Source organism: Sebastes fasciatus, chromosome 21 (assembly GCF_043250625.1).
Source record: "Sebastes fasciatus isolate fSebFas1 chromosome 21, fSebFas1.pri, whole genome shotgun sequence".
In the NCBI taxonomy this organism is placed as follows: domain Eukaryota; kingdom Metazoa; phylum Chordata; class Actinopteri; order Perciformes; family Sebastidae; genus Sebastes; species Sebastes fasciatus.
Window position 1 is genome coordinate 2,226,298 of NC_133815.1, and position 17,745 is coordinate 2,244,042.

General features: G+C 40.1%; 1 protein-coding gene across 3 annotated transcripts; it reads right to left on the reverse strand.

The window, feature by feature from the left end:
• Nucleotides 1-392: 392 nt before the first annotated feature.
• klhl15 (kelch-like family member 15) lies at nucleotides 393-15,906 on the reverse strand. Of its 3 annotated transcripts, none has more exons than XR_012592142.1 (10): nucleotides 15,625-15,906; nucleotides 12,001-12,088; nucleotides 9,255-9,393; nucleotides 8,667-8,855; nucleotides 8,289-8,513; nucleotides 7,954-8,115; nucleotides 7,647-7,856; nucleotides 7,154-7,344; nucleotides 5,949-6,961; nucleotides 393-2,647 (listed from the first exon to the last, which is right to left on the reverse strand). XR_012592142.1 is itself a non-coding variant. In XM_074621708.1 (10 exons), exons 3-10 carry the CDS (start codon nucleotides 10,028-10,030, stop codon nucleotides 6,097-6,099), a joined length of 2,001 nt encoding a protein of 666 aa, XP_074477809.1. In that variant the 5' UTR covers nucleotides 10,031-10,119; nucleotides 12,001-12,088; nucleotides 15,625-15,677; the 3' UTR covers nucleotides 4,531-6,096. The 3 variants fall into 3 exon arrangements, 2 of the variants coding, with proteins under 2 accessions (XP_074477809.1, XP_074477808.1); XM_074621708.1 differs by lacking the exon at nucleotides 393-2,647 and adding an exon at nucleotides 10,011-10,119 and having other exon boundaries at nucleotides 4,531-6,961; nucleotides 15,625-15,677; XM_074621707.1 differs by lacking the exon at nucleotides 393-2,647 and having other exon boundaries at nucleotides 4,531-6,961.
• Between the last annotated feature and the right edge of the window lie 1,839 nt (nucleotides 15,907-17,745).

The window sequence follows — 17,745 nt, forward strand, 5'->3', positions numbered from 1 at the left end:
AATATTTATATATTTATTTATGTGTGTATATATATATATGTGTGTATATAAAAAAATATATATATATATATATTTATTTTTCCATACAATGTAACTTAATAGGCTGATCAAATAATTTACAATAATAATTGACAAATTAATCAACATGAAAATTATGAGATGCAGCTTGAGTCATCATAATATTTACAGATATGCTTTGGGCTTTAATACATACACGAGTTCCTTCTGTATGACTGCATTTTTTTGTGCAGGGACAATAATAATGCTGGTATAGTATTATAACAACTAATCAGTTAGTTCTGTGACTAATAGTAAACACAGAGTTGAGACATAAATGAACATAAGAAGAGTCAGAAACAATCACACAGATATAAAAGCACTCGGCAGTCAGCTGAAAGTTGACCAATATGAACATTTATTTCTGGAAAGAAGTTACAAATCGTTTCCAAAGAGTTTCTACTCAGATTATAAGGTATGTTAATCTGATTTTTCTTTCTTTTTCGGATACAGTCGTTGCAGCAAGGTATGTTTTTTTTAAATCCTCTATTCTGTTTTCCTACTGACGGACTGAAGACTGGTGGACTAAAGGATGCTGCGCTATGACTGGATGTGCCATAAATCAGGACAGTAGTACTTTATCGGTTACACGTTTCTTCTTTTAACAGCAACATGAGAGGAGGAAGAGGAGCAGCAGCGAGAGGACTGCAGAGTGGCAGATGTGATGTCCATGATGTCAGCGACACATAAGAGACGTGGCGTTAAAGAGGCCTCTGACTGTGGGATCATTGCTGTGTGACCACATGTGACACTTCTGTGGTTATTCTGAAGGTTTTGGAGTTGAAAATTAAACAATCAGGGAAAAAAAGTGCAAAAACAGGAATATAAGATCTTGTTAGAACAATAGTTTGGGGTATGAAATGGAGAAAGAACCAATTTTAACTATAAAAATGTTTGAAAAAAGAAAAAAAAGTTTTTAATTTAGGGGGAAAGCAGTTTGAAAGCAAAAATAATATTTTTCCTTTTACCTAGTGTTCCTTATTTTCACTTAGCTTCTGCTTACCAGGTTTTAATCATCTTAGAATAGAAACAAGTTTCTAAGCTACAGTGCGATGGCTTCTTATCAGAGCTGCAACTAATAGTCGATTCATCAATTAGTCGATTGAAATAAAACAAATGCAAATATTTTGATAATCTAATAATTGTTTCAAGCAAAAATACCAAACATTTGCTGGTTCCAGCTTCTCTAATCTGAAGATCTTTGAGTTTTCAATTGTTGGTAGTTCAAAACGAGACATTTGCAGTAGGGCTGTCAACGTTAACGCGATAATAACCGCATTAATGCAAATTTGTTTTAACGCAACTTGTGATTTTTAGGTTGTAGCGGGCTCAGTTATAAAGCTAGAGTGAAGATACTGGCATCGTATGAAACTACAAAGCCTGATGAATCCATCGGTACCAACCATGTCATACTAGCTTGGCGTAAGGGAGGTTAAATAACGCTCCAAAGTTATGCTAAATTTTGGCGAGGAAAAACTGGCATGGCCATTTTCAAAGGGGTCCCTTGACCTCTGACCTCCAGATCAGTGAATGTAAATGGGTTCTTTGGGTACCCACGAGTCTCCCCTTTACAGACATGCCCACTTTATGATAATCACATGCAGTTTGGGGCAAGTCATAGTCAAGTCAGCACACTGACACACTGACAGCTGTTGTTGCCTGTTGGGCTGCAGTTTGCCATGTTATGATCTCAGCATATTGTTTTATGCTAAATGCAGTACCTGTGGGGGTTTCTGGATCAATATCTGTCATTGTTTTGTGTTGTTAATTGATTTACAATAATAAATATATACATACATTTACATAAAGCAGCATATTTGCCCACTCCCATGTTGATAAGAGGATTAAATACTTGACAGATCTCCCTTTAAGGTACATTTAGAACAGATAAAAAATGTGTGATTAATTGGGATTAACTATGGACAATCATGCGATTAATTAATTAATTGACAGCCCTAGTTTGTAGACGTTACTTTGGACTCTGGGAAATTATTTTTCAAAATGTTTTGACGAAACATTTAATTGATTAAGAAAGTAATCATTAGTTGCAGCCCGACTGTATTTCCTGAAAACATTATTTTGCTGTCAAATATTTTCCCCTTTTTAAAAATAAAGATGTTTTATGAAGTCCACAGTGAAACACACAACTTCTCACTGCTGAAGAGGCGTTAACGTGTACACAATCTAAGATTTCTACCAGGGCCACAAAGCGTCAAAGACAAACCGCAGTGGCGTCACATGAACACTGTAAAGCTCGGGAGTCGAGAGGTTTGTGTGTGTGGACATCAGTTCATACGAAGAACAGTGAGTTTAAAAAGAGTGTTTTCATGTCAGATCCCTCAAAAACATGTCGCACACCTGTAAATGTAACATCTGGTGAATGACAATTTGCATACAGGAAAATGTAAAATTGCTGGAGACGTGAATAAACGGACCCTCCTTTAAAACTGTACCTGTTCATCATCTGTTAAGACCCATCTAAATACACTTAACATACTTCCACTACTTGCTGATCTTATTATCTCTTCTTACACTGGAAGTGTTCTCAAAGCATCCATTCATTAGCCGCATGCAGCGCTGCTGAGGAGGACTGGACAGACGGCCGAGGATGAACCGAGGAAAGAGGACAAAAGTAAAAACGACACGATTCACAATGAGATTCTTGTAATAAATAACCCTACAACTGTTACTGCATAGCTCAGTGAAAGCAGAAAATAACTTAACAGCTTAAATACACGGCTGACAGACTGAAGTGCATCAGTATGTGCTCTAGCCCTTTTCACAGTTGGCTCATGAAAATAAAAAAATAAATATGTGGAAACATGGGGCTGGTAATGGAGCAGAGCTCGCTGGGCTGCTGAAAGCTTTACAGTTCTTACGACAACAGAAACTTCTGATATGACCGAAGCGCTCCGGGTGACATTTCTATGTCTGAAATTAACACAGCTGACTGCACAGCGCTGGTAAAACATATTCAGCTTTGGTGGACATACTGGTAAAAATCATCTAAAACACTGGCTGGTTTTGTTTGATAGTCTTTGTTATACTGAGCTCTACTGGTTGTATACGAGCTGGCATTTAAACACACTGAACCTGGTTTTGTACGTGACAATCATGAAATGTATCAGACCAATTTACAGGTAAATAAACGAAGGGCCTCATGCAGGAATCGGCTGTACGGAAGGATTAAAGCGTACGGAAGGATTAAAGCGTACGGAAGGATTAAAGCGTACGGAAGGATTAAAGCGTACGAGCCATTTAAGAGAATTTGTGTCATTTTTACTTCTCTTCTTTTATAATATTCTCTGAGATAAGAAAGACGTGGTGCAGACTTGTCGTGAAATAATATATATAATAATAACGCTAAAATCTGAATGAATTTGGAGTTTAAATATGGTAACGAAATGAACGAAAGTAAAATACATAACACAAACTTAATGCAAAATTATTATTCTGTTCACCAGATCATCATGGCTGCACATTTATTGAGAGGTTTTAGATTTTATATATATGTATATATATACATATATAAATATATATATATATATACACATATATACACATATATATATATATATACATATATATATATATATATATATATATATACATATATATATATATATATATATATGTATATATACATATATATATGTATATATATACATATATACATATATGTGTATATATGTGTATATATACATATATATATATTAAATCAGGACTGTCAAAGTTAACACGATAATAACGCAAATTTTTAACTAATTTCTTTAAGGCATTAACACAACATTGCAATTTTTAGGTTGTAGCGGGCTCAGTTTTAAAGCTAGATGATACCGGTATCTTAAGATACCGGTATCATATGAAACTAGAAAACCTGATGAATCCATCGGTACTAACCATGTCATACTAGCTTGTCACAATGGAGGCTAAATAACGCTCCACATTTGTGATACATTTTGAAAAAGGAGCATTTTCAAAGGGTCCCTTGATCCTCTGACCTCAAAATATGTGTCATGTTATGATTGGAGCATATTGTTTTATGCTAAATGCAGTACCTGTGAGGGTTTCTGGACAATATCTGTCATTGTTTTGTGTTGTTAATTGATCTCCAATAATAAATATATATATACATTTCCATGACGCAGCATGTTTGTCCACTCCCATGTTGATAAGAGGATTAAATACTTGACTAATCTCCCTTTAAGGTACATTTTGAACAGATAAATAATGTACGGTTAATCGCGATTATCTATTTTAATCGACTGACAGCCCTAATAAAAAACATTTGCACTTAAACGTGAGAAATGTGGAGCTTTATAGTGAACAACAGGAAGTCTATTTTTATTCTTTTTATTAAAAAGAATAGATTGTTTTTAATTTAAATGTCTGGAAGAGCCCAGTAATCAAAATTGTCAAAACACAATTTAGTTGCATTTTGTGAGTTGATATATCTGATCGTGTTAGATGGGCGTACTGTATGAGATCATCTCATATTGATCGCAGGCCCCTGAATTGAATCGTATCGTATCGTGGCAGACTTCTCACGTCATATCAGCAAATATCTGAATTGAATATTATCGTATCGTGACGGAACTTGTCCTTAAAACTGACACAGCTAAATTTGTTTGCTCATTTCAAACAGCAAGACTTGAAGCTCCGCAGTGTGAAAGTCTTCTTTTTACTCTTTGGTAACATTTGTTTTGTGAATGAAACCTTCCCACAAACGGAGCGGAGCAGGCATCCTTTGGTGAATCAGACGGGGAACGATGGTACGAGCAGTTCAGGATAAGAATACGAAGATGTTCCTGCATGAGGCCCGATGTTTCTTAAACAACTTAACTAGCTGCATATTTCATGGTGTGTACATTTTTCAGTTACTCATCAAGCCAGAAGGTTAATTTCAGACGCTGTGTGTGAATGTCTGGAACATGACAGCAGGTTGTAATACTGCAGCTGCTTTGAAGTGCTGGTAAAAACTGTGCATTTACACCCAACAGCCACAAGAAGAACCAGCAATAATAATAATAAAGTGCAGGGAATGTAGATGAGAGTGAGTAAAACACTGCCAGTGACTAGACGGATACAGAAAGACCTTTTCCTTCCTAATGCATGTTATCTAAAAAAAAAAAAAAATCATCATGACGTCAAATGAAGAATGAGCCCTCGTGTACCATGTGGGGGTTTTTTTTTCCTCTCAATCTTGCATTCAGCTCACACATGTATTCAGAGGAAGGAGAGACACAGTGATGTAATATGAACATGAGCACAGTATGCTGGATATCTGGGAGTAAAGAGCAGGAGTAGGACTGAAAGCTGGAACGCACTGGAAGCAAATGTGTGAGTGAGATAATCTGACGGCTGGTAGCAGATCGAAGCGTCAGCAGCAGGATCTGCTTCATATATGTGGCTATAGAATTAGCTACACTACAGTATATATAGTGTTTTGTTTATATACCTGATTGTATGCTTTTAAATATATCTCATAGGGTGTTTTTTGTTTGAAATAGCCTTTCACTAACCTATTTCTCAATAACTTGATATACAGGAGGTTTAAATAGATCAACATGTGCAGGCAGAGAACCCGGATTCAGACAGGATGTGGTGAAATGAAATAAATAAAAAAAGGTCCCTTTGTAAATGGATGTGACGCTTCCAGTGCGTTCCTGCAGTGAGCCTGACTGGACAGCCTAAATACAGTAGGTGAGTAGTAGAATAGGAAACATAAACCAGCAGAATTAAACCTTTTTTTCTCCCCACAAATAATTTTTCCATAATTTTCTGAGAATTCTGAAAGCTGACTGTTAACATGTGACGTCATCACGACGCCACGCTGCAATTGGCTTCATTAAGAACAGCAGACGTATGGCCCCGGCCATGTTATTCCTCACCTGAAGGCGAGTGCTGGTCTCTGGTTTAAAAGCCTGCGCGTCAGACGAGTGTCCCACCTGTAAACACCTGATCTCCCAGCGGGACGCTTCGGTCCTCGAACAGTGCATTCCCATTTCTATAAAAAGGAGGCTTGTTGTGGAGCAGACCTCAGCTGCAGCGTCTCACGTGCTCTAGCACATACTCTGGGAAGTGCAGACTGCACACCTGCAGACCGTCCAGTTTGCAAGGCATCCTGGGATACTCGTCCTCCTTCCACTTGTTTTCGTCGGGGTCGAAGGTGAGGATGGAGTCACTGTAGTGGCCGTTGTAACACAGACCGCCCAGCACCATGATCTGCCTGTCCAACACCGCCACCCCGTGGCCGCTGCGCCCAATGGGCATGGAGGCGAGGATGGTCCACTCGTCGGTGTCCGGGTCGTAAACCTCGGTGGACGGGCAGCCCTGCGACTCGAAGGAAGCCCGCAGGATCACGCACACGCCTCCGAACACGTACAGCTTCCCGTTGTGAGAGATCATCTTGTGGAAGCAACGGGCGTAGTTCATTTTGGATTTGTTCTCCCAGCAGCTGGCGTGGGTGCCGGGCAGCAGCGGGCCTCGGCCGGCGCGTGTCCTGTGTGCGTCTGACCCGCCTGAGCTGCCTCCTCCACCTCCTCCTCCTCCTCCGCCTCCTCCTCCTCCTCCTCCTCCTCCGCCTCCTCCGCCTCCTCCTCCTCCTCCGCCTCCTCCTCCTCCTCCTCCGCCGCCGCCTCCTCCCCCGCCTCCTGCCTCCCGCCCTGGATCGAACACGCACACCTGTTTGGAGGTGGAGGAGGAGGTGATGCCGCCGGTGATGTACAGTTTCCCGCTGAGCACCGTCCCCTCGTGACCGTACTTGTTTACAGGATACGGGTCCACGAACTCCCAGCGGTCCTCTGTGATGTCATAGCGCTCTGTGGAATAGAAGGTCTCGTCTCGCGTGCGGCCCGCTACGGCGTAAATGAACTTGCCGATGACGCCCACAGCAAACTCTGACCTGCAGACAACAAACATCATGAATATGCATCGACACATGAATAATTCATTCTAATAAAGTCTGTGAGCGGCGGCACAATCACCTTGAAATTAACATAATGTGACAACGAAGGAGAGCATTTCACATCAACAACACTTTATGGGTCAGAGCAAAACAATACAACAAACACCCAGAGCTCCGGGCTCCTCTAACCTGGGAACAGACATGTCAGCCATGCGTAGCCAGGAGTTCTGTCGAGGGTCATAGCGGTAGACTTTGGAGGAGGCGTGAAACTCCCCGTCCGGCCCGAGCTCCTCTCCGCCCAACAGGAAGGCAAAGTTGTTAACGATAGCCAGGCAGTCGGGTCGCAGCGGCACCTGAGGTCCCTCCAGCTCCCACCACACCTGAGGGATCAAAACACAGCGGACTGATTTCACAACATGTTAATAGATTAAAGTTGTGCTGCATAAACAGCTGGGATGGGAATGGTTTCAAATTATTTAAGGGGATAGTCTGGGTGTTTTGAAGTGGGCTTGTATGAGGTATGTAGGTAATACACTGACTATGGATAAGTACCTCATACAGCCCCACTTTAAAAGCATCCAAACTATCCCTTTAATTCTAATAACGATATGATACCTGAGCTTCAGTATAAACACTAGAAACAGTCACACATGCCCTGATAGGCAGACAAACGAGCAGACACCTTTGGGCGCTGCAGTAGCAGGATCTTGCTGTTGACCATACTGTGACCGATCATTCCCCTGAAGACGGCGGTCTGCGGGCGGACGGAGCGGATGCGGTTGGAGCGCGTCTCCACCAGAGGCTGCTGGTTGACATCATGGAAGTAGCTGAGCGCCTGATCCACCTCCTGCCGCAGCTGTCGGGAGTAACGGTAGAACTCTGACGTCTTCACCTGTGAAGAGGATGAGGAGGAGAGAACATAAGCAACAATGTCAGTAAACCTGCGGAGGATTCCTGTCAGGAAAGAGGAGTCAGAACGCGGGATTGACCTTCTCAAAGATGTTGGCGGGAGTCATGAGGCAGAAGCGGATGGACTGCACGATGGTGTCGGTGTGCCTCCAGCGCCGCCGGTCGTGTCGCAGCCACGACTGGACAGCTTCATACAGCTCGATTTCTGGGAAGCGACTCAGAGCGTCGCTGTTCAGGTACGCCTGGTTCAGAGAAAAAGACGGTTTGGCATTACACAAGTAGATTTTTTAGTCACAATTAATTCAGCTAATTAGTGTAAAAACCACCACCACATTATCACAGGAAGTGTTTCACTGTGTTTGTATTCATAGTTCTAACTTTTCTGTTGCATAAAGCGTACAAACAAGAACCGAACCTGCAGTCTCTCGAGGCTGAGGTAGGACAGGAAGTCGGGTCGGCTCATGAGGGGGACAAAGTTCTCGAGTAGGAAGTTGTCGAGCTGCTCCTGGACGCCCTCCACGCCCACGCTGAAGTCCTCCAGGAGGCGCATGACCTCGGCGCAGTTCTCCAGACAGATCTTGGCCAGCAGGAAGGAGCAGCAGAACTCCACCGCCTCCGTCAGCTGGACGTACATGGCCGCCTGCAGGGACAGGAAGTGAGAGGAGGAAAGTGTGAGAGTGTTTTATGATAGTGAAAGATGTATGAAATGCTGCTTCTGGACAACTCCTGTATCCGCGTTTTTCATGAGTCCTGGCGAAGCAGTGTCAGTCAATCAGTGGGTGTGTGGCGTTACCTGTAGGATCTCTTGGACGGTGGGCATGCTGAGCTCCAGGGAGCCGTAGTACATGAATCGGAGGATGTGGCCGAACCCAGCGGCTGTCAGCCCCTTCATGTGGATCTTGTCCTGGTCCCTCTCCCTCATGTCTGCTGTGAACATGACCCGGAAGTAGTCGCTCTGGGTGGCCAGAAGCGCCTTGTGGGCCTGTAGGAGGATGGACACGGCGGATGATCACGTGTTTACATAAACGACAATGCAGCAATGTCGCTCGTAAAGGCCAAAACGTTTCTAGTTCTGACTTATTGCCACACCTTGTCCTGATCCAGGACCATAAACTACATATCCTGCATGGATATCTCACAAAGCTCGGACATTTAAAAGGCATTAGGTATTAAAAGGCCTGACGTTTTTTTCCAGCTTCAAAGTTGCTAAGAAGATTTCCTATCATCCAGCGAGTTCATTTATTCAAATTTTATGAGCAGATCTGTGACTGAAATGTCCAAGTTCCCCAAAGACATCCATGCAGGACCGAGATTATGTATCATACAATCTGAGACACTGTGCATTTAAAAGCAACGCACATTTTGAGCTTTCTTTGTGTACCTGGAAGTGGTGCTCCTCTATCAACAGCGTGACATCCAGCAGCAGACGCTCCTCGTACAGCGCCCGGAAGCCCGACGACACACTCCCATCGTGCACCTGGGACAGGTACACCTCCACATCTGCCCCCGACATAACACACCTGGAGGCATGACGGAGAGCAGGAGCAGGTGGGGGACGGAGACGGGGTGAGGTATGAATCACACAGCGTTAGAACGGATGTAGAAGGTGAACTTGGCTACAGCTGTCTGGTGCCAACATAAAGCAGGGATGAACTGGAATTCATTCAAAAATAAACTCAGCAGACACAACACTGCGAGTCTCTCCGAGGTAAAGGTTATGTTTGTTTGTGTGTGTGCTGCTGGATGAAGTAAGTCTGGGACTGGAAGGGCATTCAATAGGACGTCCGGCTGCATTAAAAGCTCAGCACTTCAGCTGCTGCATCCTAAACAAGCCGTTACTCTTTTCAAACGTGTGTGTGTTTCTGCGCTGACACACTGGGGAAATAACCTGCTCCACTGCAACACGGAGAGGTTGGTACAAATAAAGAGAGAGAAAGGAAATTCCTGCATCATCATCCATTTTCTTGGGCATGAAAACACACAGTTGTGTACACACATAAATCACAAAGACATAAAGAAGTCTCACACACAAACTTAGATTTAATTTTAATTCGTTTTTTCACACAAAAAGTAAAAAACACACACAAACTCAGTCACTCATTAACGATGAAAACAAACACACACACAGCACACTCACCTCTGATTGGCCACGGGCATGTCAGAGGGGGTTGTCCGAGCCAATCAGAGGACAGTGCCCCTTGTGTCCAGTAGATGCTAACAATGTCCCTTTTCTGAGCGTCAATCACCTGGACGACAAAGCCAACACAACCGCCACATTAAAGCATGAACGTCTGCAAACTGGAATAACAAAATAAAGCCATACAAGGACTTCTGTGCATGTTAAAGGGACAGTGTGTAACATCTGGCGGCATCCAGCGGTGAGGTTGTAGATCGCGTGTGCAAAGCGTGTAGAAGAATATGACGATATATGACAGAAGAAAAAAGAAAGCTGAGCAAAACTCAGAGGAGTGGAGTCACTAAAGTCACTAAAATGAGAATAGCTGGTCCACCTTAAAGTTCAGCCCACCTGGGCCGTTGTTGTCGCTAGCTTCGGGGCTAACCGCCTTCAGTTTAATCAGCAGGTGGCAAGTAAGACACGGCAACTTGGCTCGGGTCTTGAGGAGTTGTAGCATTTATTCACCGACAGTCTGAGCTGTACACACACTGCACTGCTACGCTCACAGCTATAACGCTACTACTAACGTCATACTCGTCAGTCTCACGCTCGTGGGCGCTCTCGACTTGTTAACGTTGCCGGCCGCTGGGCTTGCAATACACTGTCTGGCAGAAACCGGTCTTGTCTCGTTGTCACCCCAAAAAACACATGAACTTTCCAGTAAACAAACACGGCGTGCACTCGTTCCCCCCTCCCAGCTCTACTGAAATTATATCTACACAAACTCGCTAACATAAAGCAGACAGTGTGTGTGTGTGTGTGTGTGTGTGGGTCATACTCCGACAAAGAGCGCAGAGGACAGAAGCAGCACGCCCGAAATGACACCAAAACGCGGTACAGACTCTCAGTTTTACCGTGAATAGTTTATTATTACAAGACTATTTTGATAGAAACGTTTACCCGTCACCTGAGATTTACTCACCAAACGGAAAATCTACCCGCATTTGGCGCTTGGTGGGTGTTAATTTTGGACCCTGTGTGTGTGATGTTGTGAGCGAGCACGTGAGCCAGTGGAGCAGAAGACAGAGTTAGTTTAGCTCTGAGAATATCTAGTGAATGTTCAGTGGACGTTTGTGCAGAAATAACTGCTGCAGCTCCTCCAGACCAACAGAGGTTTCCCGTGTCTTGTTTCCTGGTGGCTGAACGGAGTGACGTTCTGGAGCGAGTAACATTATCGACTCCGGCCCAAACAGAAAAAGTTAACACAATGGTTTGTCTGTTCTGGGCTACCGTAGAAACATGGCGACCGGCTCGATGAAGAGGACCCGCTCCCTATGTAGACATAAACGGCTCATTCTAAGGTAACGAAAACAAAACGATTCTTATTTTCAGGTGATTATGCACTAATGAAAACATTTTTATTAATATTATATTCCATTTCTGCCAATAGATCCCCCTAAATGTTACACACTGGTCCTTTAAATATATTTGGCCAAAAGTATGTGGACACCTGAACGTTACATTCATGTGTGATTGTTCGATACCTCATGTGGACAAGGGTGTCTACGGTCCACATACTTTTGGCCTTATTGTGTTTTTCAATCTCTTCACTTCTCATATTTCATTACAAAACCGTAGTCAAATTTGTGTTAATTGCAGGAAACTTCATTATGGTTACTTTCCGAGTCCATTTAGTCAAATGCATGTTATGATATGAATGTTAGTGATGTCCTAATGAAGTCAGGGTTAAATGATCATTCCAGTTAAATACAACTTGTATCTTATTTTCATAGTTTTTATGAGTAATAATAACACTGAAGTCAATAAACACGAGCAGTCAGACGGGTTGGAAACAAACCTCCAGGTTAGACAAACAAACAGAAGACAATGAAAGGTGGTGAGGAGGAAGAAAGAGAGGAGTGATGGGTAAGATGGGTGCTGAGTTAATAGTGACAGGAAGGGGTTTGCTTGATTTTAACATGCAGTGTTGCAGACAGAGAGAAACCCGTACCTTTTGGAGCCCGGGCGAACAATCACAGGCTTTGACGGCTGAGTGCTAAGGGGCCGCTCGCATTTCCTGTGTTTGTGTTTCCCTGGTTCTGACAGAGGAGACAAGAAGAAGACCAATAAGACGGAGGGGAAACAAATCAAATGTGCAACGACACATTCAGGGGGCTTTGCAAGCAGGGATCACAATTTACTTTTTTTTAGGGCTCTCCTCGACCAAAGAAATTCTTAGTCAACTAACACTCGTACTTTTAATCGTCAGATCTGTAAAACTCCACAAAGAATCACACAAAAGCACCACTTTAAATCTGGTGTTTACCGGAGATGAGAGATGAGCTCATGAGTTTCTTAGAAATAAGTCATTCAGCATGAAAAAAGCATAAAAATAACTAATTGACTAAAGAAATCTTAGTTGACTAGTTGCTCCCTGCACTTATATATGAACTAAAATGTAAATCACCCGAGGTTTTTGGCCACAATCAGTTTTCATTAATCATTTATTTATTATTTTTAATTTTTTTTGTATTACTTGTTCCTTGACCAGTTTCACTTTATTTTTATTCAATTTGAATGTTATCTTTGATATAAATTGTTGCCCATGCTCAACCTAAAGATGTTTTTCTTACGGTTATGATAATTGACAGTGTCTTGGTGTATGTATATTTCTGATAATAAATAAAAAAGTCTTTGTCTTTATTTATATTTAAATCAATATCCTCCTCATAAACAATAACCATACACTTCCACGCAACACACACACTTTTTTTTATATATTTACTGTATTGTTATTGTTATTTTATATATGTTGTTCTAATTGTTTGTTATCACTATTATGTAGTCATATTATTTATTTATATTAATCTGTCTCATGTCTCTAGGTGGAGGCTTCAGATAAGCCCAGTGGGGTTTTTGCATCTTCCTGCACTTTATATTATTCATTTATTGTTTTTGTTATGTTGTGTAGTCTGAAATTGTGCAAAATAAATAAACAAATAAACAATAAACGAATAAAAAAACAACAACATTCATTTGTCCTGCAAAAAAACTGTGGTGGTGGAATATAACTAAGTATATAAGTACTTCAAGTGTCAATCTCAAATATTTTCATTTAAATAAATGTCTGTGAAGTCACTATCTATAGCCAAGTGAGGAAACACAATGGTGACTGAGCCTATATATGGCCCACTGGTATAACAATATTTATATATTTGCAGTATTATCAATGGCATGAGGTCACAATCCAGGAATGTTACATTTTTTTCTCCATTGTATACACACAACAAATGTAACTATGCACACATGTTTAAGAGGTAAATGTGTTGTGTTTATATCTGTAGCTATGTGTTGTATTTGTGTTGTGTTTATATCTGTGTTGTATTTGTGTTGTGTTTGTATCTGTAGCTATGTGTTGTATTTGTGTTGTGTTTATATCTGTAGCTATGTGTTGTATATGTGTTGTGTTTATATCTGTGTTGTATTTGTGTTGTGTTTATATCTGTAGCTATGTGTTGTATTTGTGTTGTGTTTATATCTGTGTTGTATTTGTGTTGTGTTTATATCTGTAGCTATGTGTTGTATGTGTTGTGTTTATATCTGTGTTGTATTTGTGTTGTGTTTATATCTGTAGCTATGTGTTGTGTTTGTGTTGTGTTTATATCTGTGTTGTATTTGTGTTGTGTTTGTATCTGTAGCTATGTGTTGTATTTGTGTTGTGTTTGTATCTGTGTTGTATTTGTGTTGTGTTTATATCTGTAGCTATGTGTTGTATTTGTGTTGTGTTTATATCTGTGTTGTATTTGTGTTGTGTTTATATCTGTAGCTATGTGTTGTATTTGTGTTGTGTTTGTATCTGTAGCTATGTGTTGTATTTGTGTTGTGTTTGTATCTGTAGCTATGTGTTGTATTTGTGTTGTGTTTGTATCTGTAGCTATGTGTTGTATTTGTGTTGTGTTTGTATCTGTAGCTATGTGTTGTATTTGTGTTGTGTTTATATCTGTGTTGTATTTGTGTTGTGTTTATATCTGTAGCTATGTGTTGTATTTGTGTTGTTTATATCTGTAGCAATGTGTTGTATTTGTGTTGTGTTTATATCTGTAGCTATGTGTTGTATTTGTGTTGTGTTTATATCTGTGTTGTATTTGTGTTGTTTGTATCTGTAGCTATGTGTTGTATTTGTGTTGTGTTTGTATCTGTGTTGTATTTGTGTTGTGTTTATATCTGTAGCTATGTGTTGTATTTGTGTTGTGTTTATATCTGTAGCTTTGTGTTGTGTTTGTATCTGTAGCTATGTGTTGTGTTTATATCTGTAGCTTTGTGTTGTGTTTATATCTGTAGCTATGTGTTGTGTTTATATCTGTAGCTTTGTGTTGTGTTTATATCTGTAGCTATGTGTTGTGTTTGTGTTGTGTTTATATCTGTGTTGTATATGTGTTGTGTTTATATCTGTAGCTATGTGTTGTGTTTGTGTTGTGTTTATATCTGTGTTGTATTTGTGTTGTTTATATCTGTAGCTTTGTGTTGTGTTTATATCTGTAGCTATGTGTTGTATTTGTGTTGTGTTTATATCTGTGTTGTATTTGTGTTGTGTTTGTATCTGTAGCTATGTGTTGTATTTGTGTTGTGTTTATATATGTAGCTATGTGTTGTATTTGTGTTGTGTTTATATCTGTGTTGTATTTGTGTTGTGTTTATATCTGTAGCTATGTGTTGTATTTGTGTTGTGTTTATATCTGTAGCTTTGTGTTGTGTTTGTATCTGTAGCTATGTGTTGTGTTTATATCTGTAGCTTTGTGTTGTGTTTATATCTGTAGCTATGTGTTGTGTTTGTGTTGTGTTTATATCTGTGTTGTATTTGTGTTGTGTTTATATCTGTAGCTTTGTGTTGTGTTTATATCTGTGTTGTATTTGTATTTGTGTTGTGTTTATATCTGTAGCTATGTGTTGTATTTGTGTTGTGTTTATATCTGTAGCTTTGTGTTGTGTTTGTATCTGTAGCTATGTGTTGTGTTTATATCTGTAGCTTTGTGTTGTGTTTATATCTGTAGCTATGTGTTGTGTTTGTGTTGTGTTTATATCTGTGTTGTATTTGTGTTGTGTTTATATCTGTAGCTTTGTGTTGTGTTTATATCTGTGTTGTATTTGTATTTGTGTTGTGTTTATATCTGTAGCTTTGTGTTGTGTTTGTATCTGTAGCTATGTGTTGTGTTTGTGTTGTGTTTATATCTGTAGCTTTGTGGTGTTTGTATCTGTAGCTATGTGTTGTATTTGTGTTGTGTTTATATCTGTAGCTATGTGTTGTATTTGTGTTGTGTTTGTATCTGTAGCTATGTGTTGTATTTGTGTTGTGTTTATATCTGTAGCTTTGTGTTGTGTTTATATCTGTAGCTATGTGTTGTGTTTGTGTTGTGTTTATATCTGTAGCTATGTGTTGTGTTTATATCTGTAGCTATGTGTTGTGTTTGTGTTGTGTTTATATCTGTAGCCCGCTGCCGGACCAGCCTCACTGTCTGTCCTGGTGGTGATCTGTGTTGTCAGCAGCTGGAGGAGCTGCTGGAGCTATAGAGGAGGTACAGACACTGAGTCTACCCGGGAACAGCGTTAGCTTAGCGGCTACACTCCTCCGCCTCACCTCGGCAGCTCCTCTGCGACCAGGCTCCTCTGCCTCCTTCGGACATGAAGTAGCGGGTTCGATTCCCGGGATTCAAGAAAGCGGACAGCAGCGGAGCACTGCCATGGTGTCGTCCATCTGCCCGAGACGATAGAGAACCGACCCCCCTCTCTGCTCGGCTCTACATGAGCCGGTGTGACGGTAGCAGGTCCTCCTCCTCCACCATGGATCTCTGATGTATCAGCGCTCCACAGCAGGCTTTGCGGACGCCATCTTCTCCTGCGCCGACGTCATTTCCCCTTTTGGGCGGAACTGAAGGGCGTTGTGCGGCGCAGCAAAGATCGTGTATTATGAGAGAGATGTGTCACTCCTCAACTGTGTTACTGATCTCCAAAACAGAGAGTGACACATCTCTCACATAATATTTAATAAATATATTATATATTATATATATATATAATATTTTATGTAAATTATATATAATGTATATTATTATATATATTAAATATATATAAAATATATTTATATTATATATATAATATAAATATATTTTATATATATTTTTATATATATTTTTATATATATATACATTCAGACTGAAACCGCAAATCCTCAGGGACTTCTACCGGGGCACCATAGAGAGCCTCCTGACAGGCTGCTTCACCACCTGGTTCGGCAGCTGCACCAACGTGGACCGTAAGGCGCTGGAAAGGGTGGTGCGCTCGGCCCAACACATCACCGGGTGCGAGCTGCCCAGCCTGCAGGAGCTTTACACCCAGCGGGGCCTCAGGAAGTCCCTGAGGGTCATTAAGGACACGACACACCCCCACAACAGCCTGTTCTCCCTCCTGCCCTCTGGTAGAAGATACAGGACCCCCAGGACTCCCACCAGCAGACTGAGGAACAGTTTTTTCCCCCAGGCCATCAGACTTTTAAATCTATAATTAATTTGACACATTCTTACACAAAAACAATGTAAATGTAATATAATTTATTATTTAATGGAGCTTCCTAGCGAAAAGTATTTCACACGTTTGTACCTGTACAACCGGCGTGACAATAAACATCTTGAATCTTGAATCTTGAATTATATATATATAATATATATATATATTATATTATGAGAGAGATGTGTCACTCCTCAGCTGTGTTACTGATCTCCAAAAAAGAGAGTGACATATCTCTCACATAATATTTAATAAATATATTATATATATATAATATTTTATATATATTATATATAATTAATATTATTATATATATAATAATATATATAATATAAATATATTTGATATATATACATTATATATATAATATATATATATATATTATATTATGAGAGAGATGTGTCACTCCTCAACTGTGTTACTGATCTCCAAAAAAAAGAGTGACACATCTCTCACATATTATATATTATATATTATGTGAGAGATGTGTCACTCCTCAACTGTGTTACTGATCTTCAAAAACATGCAGTACAACATTCATTTGTCTTTATTTGATATGTACAAATTAATTTGAGAAAGTTGCAACTTTACATGCATATCTGGGGGTCAATTCTTGTAGAGGGGCCAAACTATAGTTCTGTAGGCTAAATATATATATTAAGCTGTTTCAGTTGATGTTGTGTTTAAAAGGTGCGTATTTCCATATTAATTTAATAATATAATTTAGTTATATGTCAAATTTACTGACACAACAGCAAACCTGTGGACAGGTAACCCAGTATATTCCAGAATTTGTTACAGAACTACAAAACCACACAACAGCACTACAAAAAAAAGCCCTTTGATGACGTCATTAAACAATGACGGACCTGACACATGGGTAAAAAAAAATATTTTTAATTTTTTTGTAACAATAACAAATAACAATTGTGTGCTCCGTTCTGTGTTAAACGGTCGTTAACGGTATAAAAACAACACAAATTGTATTACATAAAATATATTTTACATTAAAAACTGCGTTGCATCAGACGTTGTGAAAGGACCCCTGTTGGATGAGTCACACACGAGTTCTAAAGCACTTCTCTGTCATTTATCAGCGAAAATAAATATATAACAGACGTGTTGTTATAAACATTTAGAACAACACGAACCTACACTACAAAATAAGAACATTATTTGATGTAATAAGAGATTG